We start from the raw sequence: 15,504 nt of genomic DNA, 5'->3' as shown, positions 1-15,504 counted from the left end.
AAACCCTGTACCAAAGGCAGGTGTAAATTCCCTAGCAGGACACCTCTGGGAAGCCAATGGGCAAGTATGGCCATTGTCAGGTCATGAGAGGGCATGAGAGGAACCTCAGCAGGTCACAACCCAACCCTGCCTGACCCTCACACCAAGATATGCTATGGACCAGTGGCTACTACTTATTAGGCAGGCTCCACACAGGACCTCTAAGCCCACAAAGGCCGTGGGAACTGGCCTTTCCCTGAAGGGCAGTTCCAAGAACCAAGGGGCGATCCCAGAACCTGAAAGAGCAGCCATGACCTAGAAAGAGACAGACAGTCCCCGCTGAATAGGCCAGAGCAAGCTCCTGGGAGGGCAGTTGGCCTCCACAGGGATAAGTGTTCATGGTATTAATCACTGCCCACTTAATAAAAACACTTTATTCTCCAAATTACACAAAGACCCCAGGCCTCAACCTGTTCCTGATGTCTGGTATCCCCTCAAGTGCCAGAGTCTCCTGTGGAGTGTGCCAGTGTCCTGAGTGGGTCAGCGTGAGCAGCCTCCGTGGGCTGCCCGCAGGTACTCAGGGACTTGTCGGAGTTCCAGGTGGAGAGTAGTAGGGTGGTGTGAGTTCCCACCTGCTCAGGTTCAGCGGCCACACGAGTCCACACAATCCTGTCCACTGTGGAATACGTGGTAGATACTAGTAGGAGGGAACATAGCAACAGCACCAAGCAGGGAGCCCACCTGGATAGTTACGCCAGCCGCTAGCAATGCGGGCTGGCCACCACCATGTAGCACGGAGCTGATTGCCACCTTGACATATGAGAAGAGGCCCATGCACAGCACCCATGACAGCACCTGGAGAAAGTCACAGCAGGCTGGGTGTGTGATGCCCCTGTCCCAAGGCAAGCCTTCCCCACCTCTCATCTCTTCTGTACTTACCACAAGGACCACGCCTGTAGAGGTGCCCACTAGGGGAGGGCAGGGGCTCAGGACTGCCAATGTTATCAAGTAGGCCCCAAAGAGCATCCCCAGCAGAAAGAGGCCACCAAGTCCTGTCAGAGACCTGCCAGGGATGGGCTAATTCAGGACTGACTGTGCAGGACCCAGTCCCACCCTGAGTTCCTCCCACCAGGGACTGGGGCTCACACGCACCTGCACAGGATGCCCATGGCCAAGAAGCAGGCAAGGGGGTTGGCAGAGCTGCCCAGCACCACTGCCAGGTGGTAAGTCAGGCGCCCATAGGGTAAGCAGGAAAAGCTCTGCACAGCAGGGAGCACACCATTGGTCAGTGCATTGGTGATGGCCAGCAGGCCCAGCAAGCAGGCACCACGGGCTGAGAACAGCTGATGGGCCTTAGGGTCTGGGCTGACAGTGGTGCCTGCTGCCTGGTTGGGTGGCTCCTGCAATGGTGAAGCTTCTTCCTCTTCATCTTCCTCTACTCCTGGTTCTCCCACTCGCAGGCCCTGCCCTGGACTGCCTGTGGGTACAGATGGTGGTGATGGCAGCAACAGCAGGAGACCCTGGAAGGCCGCAGCTGAAGTGACCAGGAGGGCAGTCAGTGCCCAGAAGAAGGTGCTGGCACGAAAACGCTCAGGGAAGTAGCTGGGACCAGAGGTGCCATTGGCAGGAGCAGGCAGGCACTCAAGGCGGCCCACACCTTGAATGAGGGCCAGCGTACAGGGCAGCAGGGCACTGAGGCCTTGACCCAGGAAGAAAGACCGTAAGAAGGGAGGTGGAAGGTGGCTGAGGAAGGGCAGGAAAGTGACATTAGAAGCACAGCAGGCTAGCGCCAGCACAAATGCCAACGTTAGAAAGGCCACAGAGTGGGGCTGCCCTGCCACTGGGGCCACGTGGTGCCACAGAGGGGCCAGCAGGGCTGTGCCTACTATGCCCAGCCCCTGCACCACCTGGATGGGGACCCGCTCCCCTTTGCCCGGGGCCAGCCGCCTCCACAGGGTCACCACCAGCAGACCCAGGTTCCCCAGTGCCACAAGCACAGAGAGGTACGCCGGGAGGCTCCAACCTGTAGAGGGGGAGGAGGCTGCGTCAGGGCACCCTGAGGAGACACAAAAGCCGCACCCCCCCCCCATACACACTTCTTCACTCACTCTCAGGGAGGTCTTTCACCACCACGGGCAGTTCCACCCAGATGCCATTCACTGCAGCCCAAGACCCCATGCCGAAGAGGGCCACCAGCAGGTGGGTCAGCACCAGACGGCCCAGCGGCGGTGCTGCCATGAGGCCAAAGGAGGAGGAGGGCGGAAGGTCACAGACCGCTGTCTCCCCACCTAAGTTCTAAGACGCTCCGGCTCTTCTGGGCTTGAAAGACCTCTTCCAGCTGGAAGAAAACAAACAAGCTTGCGGGACAGGACCGGAGACAGAGGAGGTCGCGGGGCACCTGGAGGGGACACGGTAGGGTGTCGGCACGGGGACCGATCGAGGGAGGAGCTCAGCGGACCCTGTTAGCCACAGAGGACCAGCCTTTTGTACTGGGAAAACAGCGAAGCCCTCTCCCAACGACCGGGGATCCGCGAGCAGTTGGTGGGTTTCTACGAACCCAGCGCTGCCGGTGGCGAGGGGGCGTGGCCCCGCGCTGCCGGCTCCGCGGCCGGCCTTCCGGCCAGCGAGCGCACAATCCCGGCCCCGGGCGCAGCCCTGCAGGATGGCTGCGCACTCTCCTGCCCCAGCCGGACTTAGGCCGCCGCAGCGGCCCGCCCTCCCCGGAAGCGGGGTTTAGGGCGGGGCTCTCCGGGAGCTGGAGGGGAAGCCAGGAATTGGTGGCTCCGCCCCTTCCGCCGAGTCCTACTTCCGCTCCGCCCGCGGCGGCGTTGGTGGCTATGGCTCCCGCGGCTGCGAGGCGACCTCGGCGTAAAGCCAGCCGCAGAGCCCGGAGCTCGCCTCTGGCCGGGGCGCGGGACCGCTCGGCCGAGGACTGGTGGTGGGACCGGCTGGCGCCCAGCGGCTCCGAGTACCACCTGTTGCAGGCAGACAGCATGCTGCTCGTGCTGCCTGGTCCGGGGCCCTCCCGCTCCCGCGCGCATAGGCGCGCCTCTCGCCGCGCTCAGCGGCCGCCCTCGGGCTCTGCCGGAGCGGCCAAGCCCAAGCCCCGACCCCGACCTGAGCCAGCGCCCACGCCGCCGGAGCAGGGGCCCGACGCGGGCTGGGGAGACCGCATTCCTTTGGAGGTCCTGGTGCAAATTTTCGGGCTGCTAGTGGCAGCCGATGGGCCCATGCCATTCCTCGGCAGGTACACTACCCCACTTGGCGTACACTGCAGGTGCATTTACGGCGGTAGCCTACAGCTTGGGTGGCTGGGCACAGCAGAGGGTGAAAGTGTGTTAGTGTACATACACTTGTGCTCTAGCGTGTATCGGGAATCTACTTGGAACCCCAGGAACTGGGCTTTGAGCAGAGGCGCCTGCTGGGCTGCAGGTTGTGGGAGCACATCGGTTCCCCTTTAGTAAGCCCCATCAAGTCCCATCGCAGGCATCGCCCACGAAAGGCAGGGCACCTTCAACCAACTGTTCTCCCAGGGCTGCACGCGTGTGCCGCCGCTGGCACGAGGCCGCCTCCCAGCCCGCGCTCTGGCATACCGTGACTCTCTCGCCCCCAATGGCTGGCCGCGCTGTCAAGGGCAATGTCAAGGCGGAGAAGAAGCTTCTTGCTTCCCTGGAGTGGCTCATGCCCAATCGGTGAGGGGCCCCTGTTCTTACCCCTTGCGCTGCCTGTGTTGGCAGGGAGGGCACTGGCTGCAGGGGCAGCGTGGGAACGCTAGTGCAGCTGGGCCTCTGCTGTCACCCAGGTTCTCACAGCTCCAGAGGCTGACCCTCATCCACTGGAAGTCTCAGGTACACCCTGTATTGAAGGTGAGCACTCAGGGCTGTCCTACACACCAGTTGTGACACTTGAGGTTGTCAGTACTCCCAGGGGGTGGTTCAATACTTCTCCACAAGGATGCCTGCCTTTCCTTTTGTCACTCTCCAGTGGGATGGGGCCAGCTGTACGGACGCCCAGGTGTGCCTGGAATGGGCAGAACACAGGTCATAGCTGGGGCCGTACAGTGGGGTTGGCATGGCCATCAGTCTCTTTCCCTGTGGACCTTTGCCTGCCTTCTCCCAGTCCCATGTGGCCTGTGTCTTTCCACAGCTGGTTAGCGAGTCCTGTCCTCGGCTCACCTTCCTCAAGCTTTCAGACTGCCATGGCGTAACTGCTGACACTCTGGTCATGCTAGCTAAAGCCTGTGGCCAGCTGCACAGCCTGAACCTACAGCACTCCATGGTGAGCCCTGTGTCCCAAAGGGCCCAGAAGAAGACTGAGCCCACATGACAGGCGTCTCTGTCCTGGGTCCCCAGGTGGAGTCCACAGCTGTGGTGAGCTTTCTGGAGGAGGCAGGGTCCCGAATGCGCAAGCTATGGCTGACTTACACCTCCCAGACAACAGCCATCTTGGGTGCACTGCTGGTAGGTTGGCATTGGGCAGGAGCAGAGCCAAAGACTGAGCTGGCAACTTCCAGGTGGCTATATTCCACCTCTATATATTCCACTATATTCCACCTCTGCAGAGCAGCTGCTGCCCTCAGCTACAGGTCCTGGAGGTGAGCACTGGCATCAACCACAGCAGCACTCCACTGCAGCTGCCTGTTGAGGCTCTGCAGAAAGGATGTCCCCGGCTGCAGGTACCTGATGTCCTGCTTGTCCCACCTGTCACCCCCCTCCCTCCCTGCAGCCTGAGCCTTGCCTCCAGGTGCTGCGGCTGCTGAATCTCATGTGGTTGCCCAAGCCTTCTGGGCGAGGGGTAGCCCTGGGACCAGGCTTCCCCAGCCTCGAGGAGCTCTGCCTGGCCAGCTCTACCTGCAACTTTGTGAGCAACGAGGTCTTGGGCCGCCTGCTACATGGTTCCCCCAACCTGCGGTTGCTGGATCTTCGTGGCTGTACCCGCATCACACCTGCTGGCCTGCATGATCTGCCATGTCAAGGTCAGCTCTTGTAAGGTGATGACTAGGCAGGTGGGTTGTGGTGCTTTCCTACCCTGTGGCTCATGCCTGCTTCTCTCATCTCAGAACTGGAGCAGCTGCACCTGGGCTTGTATGGGGTATCGGACCGGCTGACTCTAGTCAAGGAGGGCAGCTCCCTGTTGACCCAGAAGTGGTACCACACACTGAGAGAACTGGACTTGAGTGGCCAGGGCTTCAGTGAGAAGGACCTGGAGCAGGCACTGGCTGCCTTCTCATGCATCCCTGGGGGCTCACACCCAGCCCTGTGCTCTCTCAACCTCAGGGCTACCCGGGTCACACCGAACACTGTCAGGTCAGCATCCCTTTCCCTTGTAACTAGTATGAGGCCCAGGTATGCTGCTTGGCTTGATGCTTCCAGGGCTTGAGAAGGGAGTGCATACTGACCAAGTTCCTTCTTGGCATTGGCTTTGGGGATGCCAATGTACTGGGCTTGGACCTGGATTACTGTGGGTGGCAGGCCAGGGGTAGAGCCCAGGGAGTTGTCTGCACCCCATCAGAGCCTGGATTTTCCTGGGCAGCTACTCACTTCCCTCTTGTTTGCCCTATCCACAGTTCTGTGATCAGTAGCTGCCCTGGCCTGCTGTATCTCAACCTGGAGTCCTGCCGTTGCCTCCCCAGGGGCCTGAAGCGAGCCTACCGGGGTGTGGAGGAAGTCCAGTGGTGTTTGGAACAGCTGCTCACCAGCCATGCTTCCCCCAGCTAGGTGGCCCCTGACCAAGCCTGGCTAGCCTTGCCCTGTATTTTTTCCTACTTTGGGATGTTTGAACATTTTTGTCACAATAAAACGTTTCTAGGAATTTTGTGTGGTCCTTGGAATAGGCCCTTGGGTGAGGAGTGGGTTACACCTAATGTGTGCTGTGCTGTTGGGGAGGCCCGAAGGACAGCCAGCGGCTGTCTTTGCCTTTGCATGCTTATGCTGGGTTCCGCCCTTGTATTGTGTGTCCCATCTCAGGATCCTGAGTGAGGTGTCAGGGAGGAAGTGGGAACAGAACGACTGTGGAGAGGAAGGGACCCTGTTCAGCCACAGGGTTCTCTGAGGGGTGCCTTCTTAGAGCTTTCTCGGCAACATAGGCCTAGAGTGTCCAGGTACCCCCCTTAAATGAAGACTGTGAACCAGACTGCAACAGGTTGCAGATGGAATGGAGAGTCAGAAAATGCATGTCCATGAAGAAGGGGTAGTCAACAGAGGCCCCCTTCTAGAACCTGCCTCCCAGAACTTCTAGAACCTGTGTGAGGCCCAGCCTGAGCTGCTGCCTGGCTTCATTCCCCTGTGAATTCCTGCTCCTTCTCAGGCTACCGTCCTGGAGTTATTGTTCCGGGTAGGGGTGTAACTGTGGATAGTGGGCAGTGGCAGTGGCAAACTGCCAGGCTGACCACCTCTGTCCAACCCAGAATCCCAAGGGCTGGGCCAGTGGCCTGCCCACATCCTCCACTGGCAGCCGCTTCCAGCTCTGGTCCCTGAGCCTCTTCCGCACGGAGCGGCATCTCGCCAGACGCCTCAAGAATAACAGCTTTTACCCATTCACCCAGCAGCAGCCTGATGGTGAGAGGGCTGAGGACCAGGAGGAGAGGACCTGGAAGGGCACTGGGCAGGGCTGGCCGGTGGGCCCAGGCTGTGCCCAGGGCACTGACAGGCAGCGGCAGGGGTGTGCGGGGGAGTGATGGAAGTTGTCCTCAAGTGTACCCCGGCAGTCTTTGTGCTAGAGTACTACCTGGACACTCTCTGGAAGGGGGCTCTGCTCTTCGTCGTCTGCCTGGTCCTGGTCAGCTTAGACATCCTGAGGCAGGTCTGCTCTTTTGGTCCCAACCCCAGCACCAAGCCGCTCCCCTACCCCACCATCCCCCCTCCTCCACCCCAGTCCCTAAACAATGCTGACCATCAGATCCTCCCTACCAACATCACCCACAGGCGCAGAAGCAGGTAACCTGGGCTGTCTCGGCTTATGGCATGTGTGTGGGGCTGTGGCTGCTGATCTCATCCCTGCCGCTGCGCCGTCTGGTGCTGAACCACACGCGCGGCATGTACCACTTCTCCATCCAGGGCCGCACCGTGTACCAGGGGCCCATGCACCTGGTCTATGTGCGCCTGGCGCTCAACTCCGACGGTGACTTGTGCGGCGGGTCGGGTCGGGTCGGTGGGTGGGGGGGTGGACGGGAGGGAGAGGACAGATTGTGGTGGCCGGGTCTCAGAGTCTTCCCCTCGAGGCGTGGTCCCCATTGGAGGCCCCGCCTCGCCCGGGGTCCGGTCCTAAAAGTACCCCCTTGAGGCTCCGCCCCGGAGGCCAGGGCTGAGCCGCCCGCCCCTCGCCAGCCAAAGGAAGGCGCTTCTTTCGATTGGTCCTCTGCGGCCACAAGCTGGAGCCCCTGGTGCTGGTTCAGCTGTCAGAGCGCTACGAGGTGAGTCGAGCTCCAGACATGGCCCCTCTTCTAGAGAAATGATGGGGGTCAGGGTTTGGGATCTTTGGGTGGGGCCATTTTGCATGGAGAGGGTTGGTTCAGCGCCTAGATCTCAGCGCTGTGATTGCGTCCGGGGAGGGCCGGGGTGGAGATTCCCAAGAGGCGCACCCAGTGCCCAGAGACCCGCGACCGTCATCCTTTCCCACAGCACATGGAATATCTGGGCCGTCACATTGCCCGGAAACTCAATATCAACTACTTCGACTACCTGGTCACGTCTTATCGGCACGAGATCCGTCACTGGCCGCTGGGGGCCGCCTTTAGTCCAGGGATCGTGCTACGGAAGGACAACATCTGAAACAAGCCTGGCTGCTCTGCAGCGACCTGGATTTGTGACCTGGAGCCTGTCCTGTTTCAGCCCTTATTCTCTGGGAGCCCTTCCACGCCCACCCTGGGCATCCACTGCTCTTCCTCGCAATAGAGCTGCCTCTAGCTTCCAGCTAGGTCACTTTTTGTGTTGTGGAGATTTCCATCCAGGATCTTTCACAGTGTAGACCTCCCAGAGCCTCAGAAATTGTCTTTCCCAGGCTTTGGAGCAGACCCCAGAACCTGGTTTGGAAGAAGAGTGTGGTGTTCACTAGGCCCTAAAAGACTGTGCCTTTCTGCTGCAATCTGAGGTCAGAAGGACTGAAAATCTGATGGATCCAGTCTGGCTCAGGTGCCTGTCCCTAGTCCAGTCAGCAATGGGAGAGGGGCAGAGCCAGAGGACAAGCCCTGAGCCTGCACGTTTATCCTGAAACAGATACCCCAGAGTTGCTACTGCACTCCTCCTAGGGAGCAGGCATCAAGAGTCTTTGGCCAGCTGGAACATGGTGGCCCACGCCTGTAATCCCAGCACTTGGGAGGCTGAGGCAGGAGAATCGTTGTGAGTTCAAGACCAGCCTGGGCTACAAAGTGAGTTCAAGGCCGGCCTGAACTGCACAGCGAGACCCTGTCTCAAAAAGACCAAAAAAAAAAAAAAAAAAAAAAAATCTTTGGCCAGCGTTCATGGCTTCCCGTGGCACTTGCTCTGTGTGCCTCCTGGGACGCCCCCGTTCATCAGAGAATTCCAGCTCATACCTCAGTGCCTGAGGTCTCTTGAGTGCCCACCTGCTCTGGGAGCAGAAAAGCAGTAGGCCACAAGTCCCAGAGGAAGCAGTGCCTGCCACCATCTGCCTGGCTCAGCACACTGGTGACCCTGGGCTCCAGGCGTTGCGTCCCTGGAGCCAGAACTGGCCACATAATTTGCAGGGCCCATGCAAAATGAAAATGCAAAGCTCCTTGTTAAAAAGTTGTTATGGGATCTAAAGGTATAACTTAATGGCAGGGTACATGCTTAGCATACAGCAGTACAGGCGGCCCCAGATTCAATCCCAGCACCAAAACCCAACCAACCAAACAAACAAACAAACAAAAAACAAAACGAGGGGGCTGGGAAAGAGGAAGGAGTCCTGGTGAGTGAGAAGGGCAGGTGGGTGCATGAAGGTTCCACAGCTTCAAACTCTTAGTCCTTGCAGTGGGAAATCACTGGGGAGCTGTAAGCAGAGAGGTCCTAGGATCCAGGAGAGAGTAGTGAGGAAGGGCTAGGGGCTTTAAGAATTGTGCAGGTAGCTGGGAGTGGTGCACACCTGTTTTCCTAGCACTCAAGAGGCTGAGGTAGGAGGATCAACAGGAGTTCAAGACCGGTCATGGCTACATAATGAGTGCAAGGTTAGCCTGAACTGTGTAGTGAGACCCTGTTTCAAAATACAACAACAACAACAAAAAGAATTGTGAAGCTGAGAAGGAACAGGGCAGGGCCAAGGGGAACAGAAGATCCAGATGGAAAGCACAGCCAAAGGAGTTGGTGGCTGGATATGGGTAAAGCAGTTCCCTGCATCCAGGGCTTATGACCTGGGCACTGGGGCTGGTGGTTGTAGGGAGGCCAGGTTGGGAATGGAATGCTAAGTTAGACCAGGCTGGAGAAGCTTATGAGACATTGCAGGGGAAATGTCATTTGTTTCGCAATGCTGGGAATGGAACCAAGGGCCTCAAGTGTTCAAGACAAACACTGTACTTCTGACCCATGTCCTTAGCCCAGTAGAGATTTTAAAAAGACAGAGACACCGGGGAGCAGGGGGTACACGAAGCATAGATCTGGAGCCATCATCCCCCAGAAGGGCCACAAAACCAAGGCTCTGCATGAGATATCCCTAGTGATACAGTAGCAGTAGCAGAAATGATGGGCGAAGGATGGAGCCTTGGCATCTGACACACAGAGAATTCCTCAGGAGGAGGAGGACCAGAAACTAGAGAGGGACAGGGGACTCAGCCTCAGGAAAGGGGGCTAGTGGTCCTGCAGAAGTGAGGAGGGATGGGAAGAAACTAAAGATCACTCAGGGAGGTCAGTGAAACAAGGAGAGAAACAGGATGGCTGTTGCAAGACAGGTCTCCTTTGATCACCTTTCAAGGCATACTAGTGTGATTGTGTAGAAGGTCCAATAGAGGTTTACTATGGAGCAGGTGATAGGGTATCTGTAGAACCAAAACACCTGGCCACAGTTCTTGGCTGGGCAGAAAGGACATCAGGGGCACATTTGGGATTGGGAGTAAGGTCTCTCTGGCCATCTTCTACTTATTCCTTAAAAGAGCCCACATGCTTAGTCTGGCATATGGTCACACAGAATAGACTATACTTTTCAGTTTCTGCTGCAGAACTGTATCAGTGGTTATAAGAATAATTCCTCCCCAGTGCAGTATAATAATCTGTGTGATTTTCAGACACATCCTTAAAGGGAGGGTTTTCCAGTCTTTGCCATTTCTTTTTTTATGTGGTGTGGAATGCACCCATGACTAGAGCTCAAACAGCCTCTTGAACCACGAGGCAGAGTGCATTTGTTGAGGATGGCAGAGCAACAAAATAGAATTGTGAAGTCTTCTTGAAACAAGCTCTTGCTATGCAGCTCAGGTTGGCCTTGAGCTCACTTTGTAGCCCAGGCTGGTCTCAAACTCCCAACAATCCTCCTGCCTCAGCCTCCCAGGTGCTGGGATTACAGGCATGCACCACCATGCCCGGCATATTTATTTATTTTCTTTCTGAGACAGGGTCTCGCTGTGCAGTTCAGGCTGGCCTTGACCTCACTTTGTAACCTAAGCTGGCCTCAAACTCACAGCAATCCTCCTGCCTCAGCCTCCTAAGTGCTGGGATTACAGGCATGTGCCACTACTCCTGGCTTCTAAATAGGGTCTTTTAAAAATGCTACATAGTACAGGCTGGCCTCAAACTAGTGATCCCCTTGCCCCAGCCAACTTAGTGCTTGAATTACAGGGAGCTACCACTCCCAATTAACTTGTGGCTATTATTATTCAGAAATTTATTTTATTTTTGTTATTCAGAATTGTCTAACACTTGCTGCCAAGCTGGATTCTAATGGGTAAGGTTATTAGCTTTGAAGGTAAAGGGAAGTAGGTTTTTTTTCCAGTACCGGGAATCGAAATCATGACCTCGTGCTTGCCAGGCAGGCGCTGTGCCACTGAGCTAAATCCCCAGCCCCTAAGGGATTAGGTTTTAAAGAAAGAAAAAAAGTTGTGAAATAGTCTTTCCAGGGAATGGGAAAGTAACTGGGCAAAGAAAGTACAGTAGGACTGCCTGGCAGTGTGGGGTGCCCGTGTGGGTTGTATGTCATAAATGTGAAAGGCCAGTAAGTGTGGTTCTATGTTGTTCTTTAGCAGAGCTTTGCTGCTCAGATGCTGGGTAGGCACTTTGCCACGACAGTATGATGAGTGACTAAGTCTGGCCTGTAGAAATCAGGGTCGGGGGCCAGGGATATAGCTCAGTGGCATAAACAGCTGCCTGGCAAGTGCAAAGTCCTGAGTGCGATTCCTGGTACCAAAAAAAAGAAACCAGGGTAGGCAGCCAAACTGAGGACAGGGCTTCACCTCTTCACTGCTATACCAACAGCCACTCTAATGGCAAGCAAGGCCTTACAAATCACTGATCTTTTTCTCCTGCTTTTGAGGGCTGCCTAGGCTCAGCTGGGTAGCTCCCCTCCACCTGTGTAGTTGGTACCATTCATGTGGCTATACCAGCTAGCTTAATTAGGGCTAGAATGTCCAAGATGACCTCCTACCCTTCAGGCTTCTCATTGGTCAGCAGGCCCTTCCTCTGCTGGATTCCAAAGAGGGGTATGACAAGAAGACAGATGCTGTCTTAGCAGCATATGTGACTGTTGATAATAGGACGGAGTCAGGGCTGAGCCCAGCTGTGGAAGGTAAGCAGCCTATCACAGTCTACCTTCTAGCCCCTCCCACTTCAAAACGCATGAACCCGCTAAGATCTCAAGCCTCATCTCATTACAACAACCCACTTGGGCATAAAGCCCTGGTCTTGGTATCTAACTCAGGTCTAGGTGCAGATAAATGTCCTCAGGTGCAGCCCCTTGTGGGGGTCTTTAGGGCAGAGACCTAGAACAAAAGATCTTCCCCTCCATACACTATGCCCGGCACTGAAATGTCTCCAGTAGTGATTAAATGTCTCCAGTAGACACTTACAGGGCTGGGGATGTAGCTCAGCACACCCACCCCCCAACACAAGTGGGCATGCAGAGACTTCTGTGAAAAACTGGTGGGGAGCCGGGCGTGGTGGTGCACCCCTATAATCCCAGCACTTGGAAGGCTGAGGCAGGAGGATCACTGTGAGTTCGAGGCTAGCCTGGGCTACAAAGTGAGCTCAAGTTCAGCCTGAACTGCATAGCAAGACCCTGTCTCAAAAAGACAAAAAGAAAAAAAAGGTTCAGAGCCTGGAATGTGGACTGGAGGTTGTGACTGGCTTCCAAAGAACAGAACTCAGAAGAGGAAAGATGGTAATTGGACAGTGAACAAAACTAGAAGATACAATCTTAGCCCGGCGAGCATCACTGAGGTTAATGTCACTGAGGAGCAAACACACTGATGTCATGTGCCCTGTTATGAAGCAGTGAGAAAACCACATCATTCTCATAGTCTCCTTCTCAAATCCATAACCCACATTGCCAGAGGACAACTGGAAACACCAACTGAGGGACGTTCTACATAACACCACTACAGCCTACAAAGCTGAGCTTCCTCAAAACTGCCAAGGTCCACTGGGCATGGTGACACATGCCTGTATTCTCAGCTACTCAAGAGGCTGAGGTAGGATTGCAAGTCTAAGAGCAGCCTGGTCAATTTATTTAAACACATTTTTATTAATATATATTTGTAATATATAATGATTACATTCACCTTGGGGAATTGGTCCATATACACACCATTACATTCACCTTGGGGAATTGGTCCCCCCTGCCCAGCCTGAGGAATCTAGTCAGATCCTGTCTCAAAAAATAAAAAGGGCTGGGGATTTAGCTCAGTGGTAGAGTGTACCTCGGTTTAACCCCCAGTATCACACACAAGGAAAGTTTAAAACCACAGAATCTAGTTTGCATTATTTGTATTGGGTTTCCTAGGGCAGCTGTAGCAAAATACCATGGCCTGGGTAGCTTAAAAAAAAAGAAGTCATTTATTTTCTTACAGTTCTGGAGACCAGAAGTCTAAAATCAAGATGTCACTAGGTGTCAGGCATACAGGCATACCTGTAATCCCAGCACTCAGGAGGCTGAGGCAGGAGGATCATTCTGAGTTTGAGACCAGTCTGAATTGCATAGCAAGACCCTGTTCAAAAAGACCAAAAAAAAAAAAAAAAAAAAAAAATTGAGGTGTCTCTCCTAGCTTCTGGTGGTTGCTGTTTATCCATTCATTTGCTAATGGACCCTTAGATTGTTTCCTTTTCTTTTTTTTAGCTAGAGTCTCACCATGTAGTTCAAGTTGCCTTGAACTCACTTTGTAGCCCACGTTGGCCTCAAACTCATGGCGATCCTCTTGCCTCAGCCTCCCAAGTGCTGGGATTACAGGTGTGTTTATTACTTTTCTCTCATTGCTGAGACAAAATACCAGACACCCAAAATTAAAGAAGGAAAGGATTATTTAGCTCACAGTTTGTGCAGGTTTCAGTCCATAATCAGCTGGCTCCGAGGCAGGGTAGCCAGGCACAGGGGTAACCGTTAAAGGCAGAAGAATAAAGCAACAAGAGCCAAAAGAGGGGAACAAGCCTCTTTTCTTCCCTTATATCGTAAGCAGGCTACTCCCACCTATGCAGGGTGTAGTACTCACACCATCTCCTTGTCCTCCTCTTACAGAGGATGAGGATGTTTACAAAGTGAGGACCCTGGCCCCCTGCTGATTTACAGCTTCTTCTTCTTTTTTTTTTAGGGCAAAGAGTTTATTGAATTTTAGGTCGGCCACCGTCCGTCCCCAACTAACAAGTTGGGACCCGTCGGTGCTCTGCTAATCTTTGCTCCACTCTTATATATGTTTTGGGTTCACTTCATTAAACTTCTAAACTCAAACTGGGCGTGAGCCACCACACCCAGCATCTGTTTCTTGACTGTTGTGAATTGTGCTACAATGACCAAGATAATTCAGGTAATTCCGTCCCCTCCCCATTCTCCCTCTCCCCTCCCCTTGTCCTCGCTGTGCTAGGGATCAAATCTAAGGTATTTGCACTGAGCTATATCACCAGCCATTTGTTTTGTTTGTTTGGGTTTTTTTGGTGTTGGTACAGGAATCAAACTCAGGACCTTGCACTTCCCAGGCAGGTGTTGTGTGGCTGAGCTATATCCTCCCCTCTTTTTGTTTTTTTGAGAGGGTCTCACTAAATTGCTAAATTGCCCAGGCTGGGCCTGAACTTGGGATCCTCTTGCATCAGCCTCACAACCACCAGCTTCTAACCTTTGTTGAAAGATATTTTCACTGGACATAGAATTTCAGGTGAACAGCGCCCCCTCCCCAAAAAACTCCTTTCATTACTTTAAAGATGTTGCTCCACTCTTCTAGCTTGTTTTCTCGAGAAATCTGTCATTCCTGAGCTGGGCATGGTGGCGTACGCCTGTAATCCCAGCACTTGGGAGGCTGAGGCAGGAGGATTGTTGCAAATTCCAGACCAGCTTGGGCTACAAAGTGAGTTCAAGGTCAGCCTGAACTGCATAGATAGACCCTGTCTCAGAAAGACAAAAAAAAAAAAAAAGGAAAAGAAAATCTCTGTCATTCTTATCTTTGTTCTAGTGTATATGGTGTGTTTTCCTCCCTCTTTGCTTTTAACCACCACTTTGAATTTAAAGCCTCCCACATGCTAGTGTTCTACCACTGAGCTATATTCTCACCTCTTGTTATTATGATTATTATTTTTGTTTTGTTTTGTTTTTTTCCAGTACCGGGAATCGAACTCATGACCTCGTGCTTTGAGCTAAATCCCCAGCCCTCTCAGCTCTTATTATTTTGTTTTTGTTTTTGTTTTTGTTTTTGTCTTTTTTTGAGACAGGGTCTTACTATGCAGTTCAGGCTGGTCTTGAGCTCACTTTGTAGCCCAGGCTGGTCTCAAACTCGCAACAATCCTCCTGCCTCAGCCTCCCAGAGTGCTGGGATTATAAGCGTGTACCACCATGCCCAGCAGCTCTTATTATTTTGAAACAGGGTTTGGCTGAATTGCCCAAGATGGCCTGAAATTTATAATCCTTTGGCCTCAGGCTCCCAAGTAGCTGGGATAACAAGTGTAAACCACCAAATCCAGATAACATTTTCTCCTTATCACTGGTCTTAAGTAATTTAATTTTGGTATTCCTTGGTTCATTCTCTCTTTTGAGATAGGGTCTCACTATGTAGCCCAGGTTGTCCTTGAACTCACAGAGATCCTCTTGCCTTAGCTTCTGAAGTGCTGGAATTACAGGAATGTGCCACCACACCCAGCTGCTTTGGTACTTTTCCTGGTTTATGTGCTTGAAGTTTGTTGAAATTCTTAGATTGGTAGGTTTATAATTTGCATCATATTTGGGGAATTTGGGGCCATAATTTCCACTAATTTTTTTCTAATCTCCTTTCAGAAACTCCAATTGCATGTATACTAGGCCACCTAGACCACACAAATATGATACAATTAAAAACAATGTAGAGGGGCTGGGGATTTAGCTCAGCGGCACAGCGCCTGCCTAGCAAGTGCAAGGTCATGAGTTCTATTCCCGCTTCCG

General features: G+C 53.8%; 3 protein-coding genes across 8 annotated transcripts in view; 2 read left to right on the top strand and 1 right to left on the bottom strand.

Annotated features, from left to right (window-relative positions):
* Positions 1–398: 398 nt before the first annotated feature.
* The window catches only part of Slc52a2 (solute carrier family 52 (riboflavin transporter), member 2), a 38,035-nt gene continuing 22,929 nt past the window's right edge, over positions 399–15,504 (bottom strand). Inside the window, exons 1-5 of one of the 3 annotated variants that reach the window (XM_005395862.1) lie at positions 2,438–2,713; positions 2,088–2,317; positions 1,132–2,002; positions 919–1,042; positions 399–834 (exon numbers count right to left, since the gene is read on the bottom strand). In XM_005395862.1, the coding sequence (XP_005395919.1) occupies positions 622–834; positions 919–1,042; positions 1,132–2,002; positions 2,088–2,217 (1,338 nt within the window). In that variant the 5' untranslated portion in view covers positions 2,218–2,317; positions 2,438–2,713 and the 3' untranslated portion in view covers positions 399–621. Of the gene's footprint in view, positions 835–918; positions 1,043–1,131; positions 2,003–2,087; positions 2,318–2,437; positions 2,714–15,504 lie in introns of those variants that run through there. The other 2 variants (XM_005395863.1, XM_005395861.2) reach the window with 2 other exon arrangements.
* On the top strand, positions 2,767–5,790 carry Fbxl6 (F-box and leucine-rich repeat protein 6). Of its 4 annotated transcripts, none has more exons than XM_013520101.1 (9): positions 2,767–3,226; positions 3,513–3,671; positions 3,782–3,845; positions 4,126–4,257; positions 4,332–4,439; positions 4,541–4,573; positions 4,723–4,954; positions 5,039–5,285; positions 5,546–5,790. In XM_013520101.1, the coding sequence occupies exons 1-9, from the start codon at positions 2,817–2,819 to the stop codon at positions 5,694–5,696; spliced, it is 1,536 nt and encodes a 511-aa protein (XP_013375555.1). In that variant the 5' UTR covers positions 2,767–2,816; the 3' UTR covers positions 5,697–5,790. The 4 variants fall into 4 exon arrangements, with proteins under 4 accessions (XP_013375555.1, XP_013375554.1, XP_013375553.1 ...); XM_013520100.1 differs by having other exon boundaries at positions 4,705–4,954; XM_013520099.1 differs by having other exon boundaries at positions 2,768–3,226; positions 4,541–4,654; positions 4,759–4,954.
* On the top strand, positions 6,148–7,889 carry Tmem249 (transmembrane protein 249). Its single transcript, XM_005396110.1, has 6 exons — positions 6,148–6,168; positions 6,386–6,536; positions 6,686–6,780; positions 6,903–7,098; positions 7,305–7,390; positions 7,599–7,889. The coding sequence occupies exons 1-6, from the start codon at positions 6,148–6,150 to the stop codon at positions 7,746–7,748; spliced, it is 699 nt and encodes a 232-aa protein (XP_005396167.1). The 3' UTR covers positions 7,749–7,889.

This window comes from Chinchilla lanigera, unplaced genomic scaffold (genome assembly GCF_000276665.1).
Source record: "Chinchilla lanigera isolate Chin_1 unplaced genomic scaffold, ChiLan1.0 scaffold00053, whole genome shotgun sequence".
Taxonomy (NCBI): Eukaryota; Metazoa; Chordata; class Mammalia; order Rodentia; family Chinchillidae; genus Chinchilla; species Chinchilla lanigera.
Note: the sequence above shows the minus strand (reverse complement) of the source record. Positions and strands in the feature narration are given on the sequence as shown.

Bases quoted from the DNA above. Each gene is read 5' to 3' on its own strand.
- Fbxl6 (XM_005395865.2), top strand. From the start codon at position 2,817: ATGGCTCCCGCGGCTGCGAGGCGACCTCGGCGTAAAGCCAGCCGCAGA. The intron at 4,655-4,722 runs GTACCTGATGTC...CCTTGCCTCCAG, and splicing joins AAGGATGTCCCCGGCTGCAG to GTGCTGCGGCTGCTGAATCT. The intron at 4,955-5,038 runs GTCAGCTCTTGT...CTCTCATCTCAG, and splicing joins GCATGATCTGCCATGTCAAG to AACTGGAGCAGCTGCACCTG.
- Tmem249 (XM_005396110.1), top strand. From the start codon at position 6,148: ATGCATGTCCATGAAGAAGGG. The intron at 6,537-6,685 runs GTGAGAGGGCTG...GTACCCCGGCAG, and splicing joins CACCCAGCAGCAGCCTGATG to TCTTTGTGCTAGAGTACTAC. The intron at 7,099-7,304 runs GTGACTTGTGCG...GCCCCTCGCCAG, and splicing joins CCTGGCGCTCAACTCCGACG to CCAAAGGAAGGCGCTTCTTT.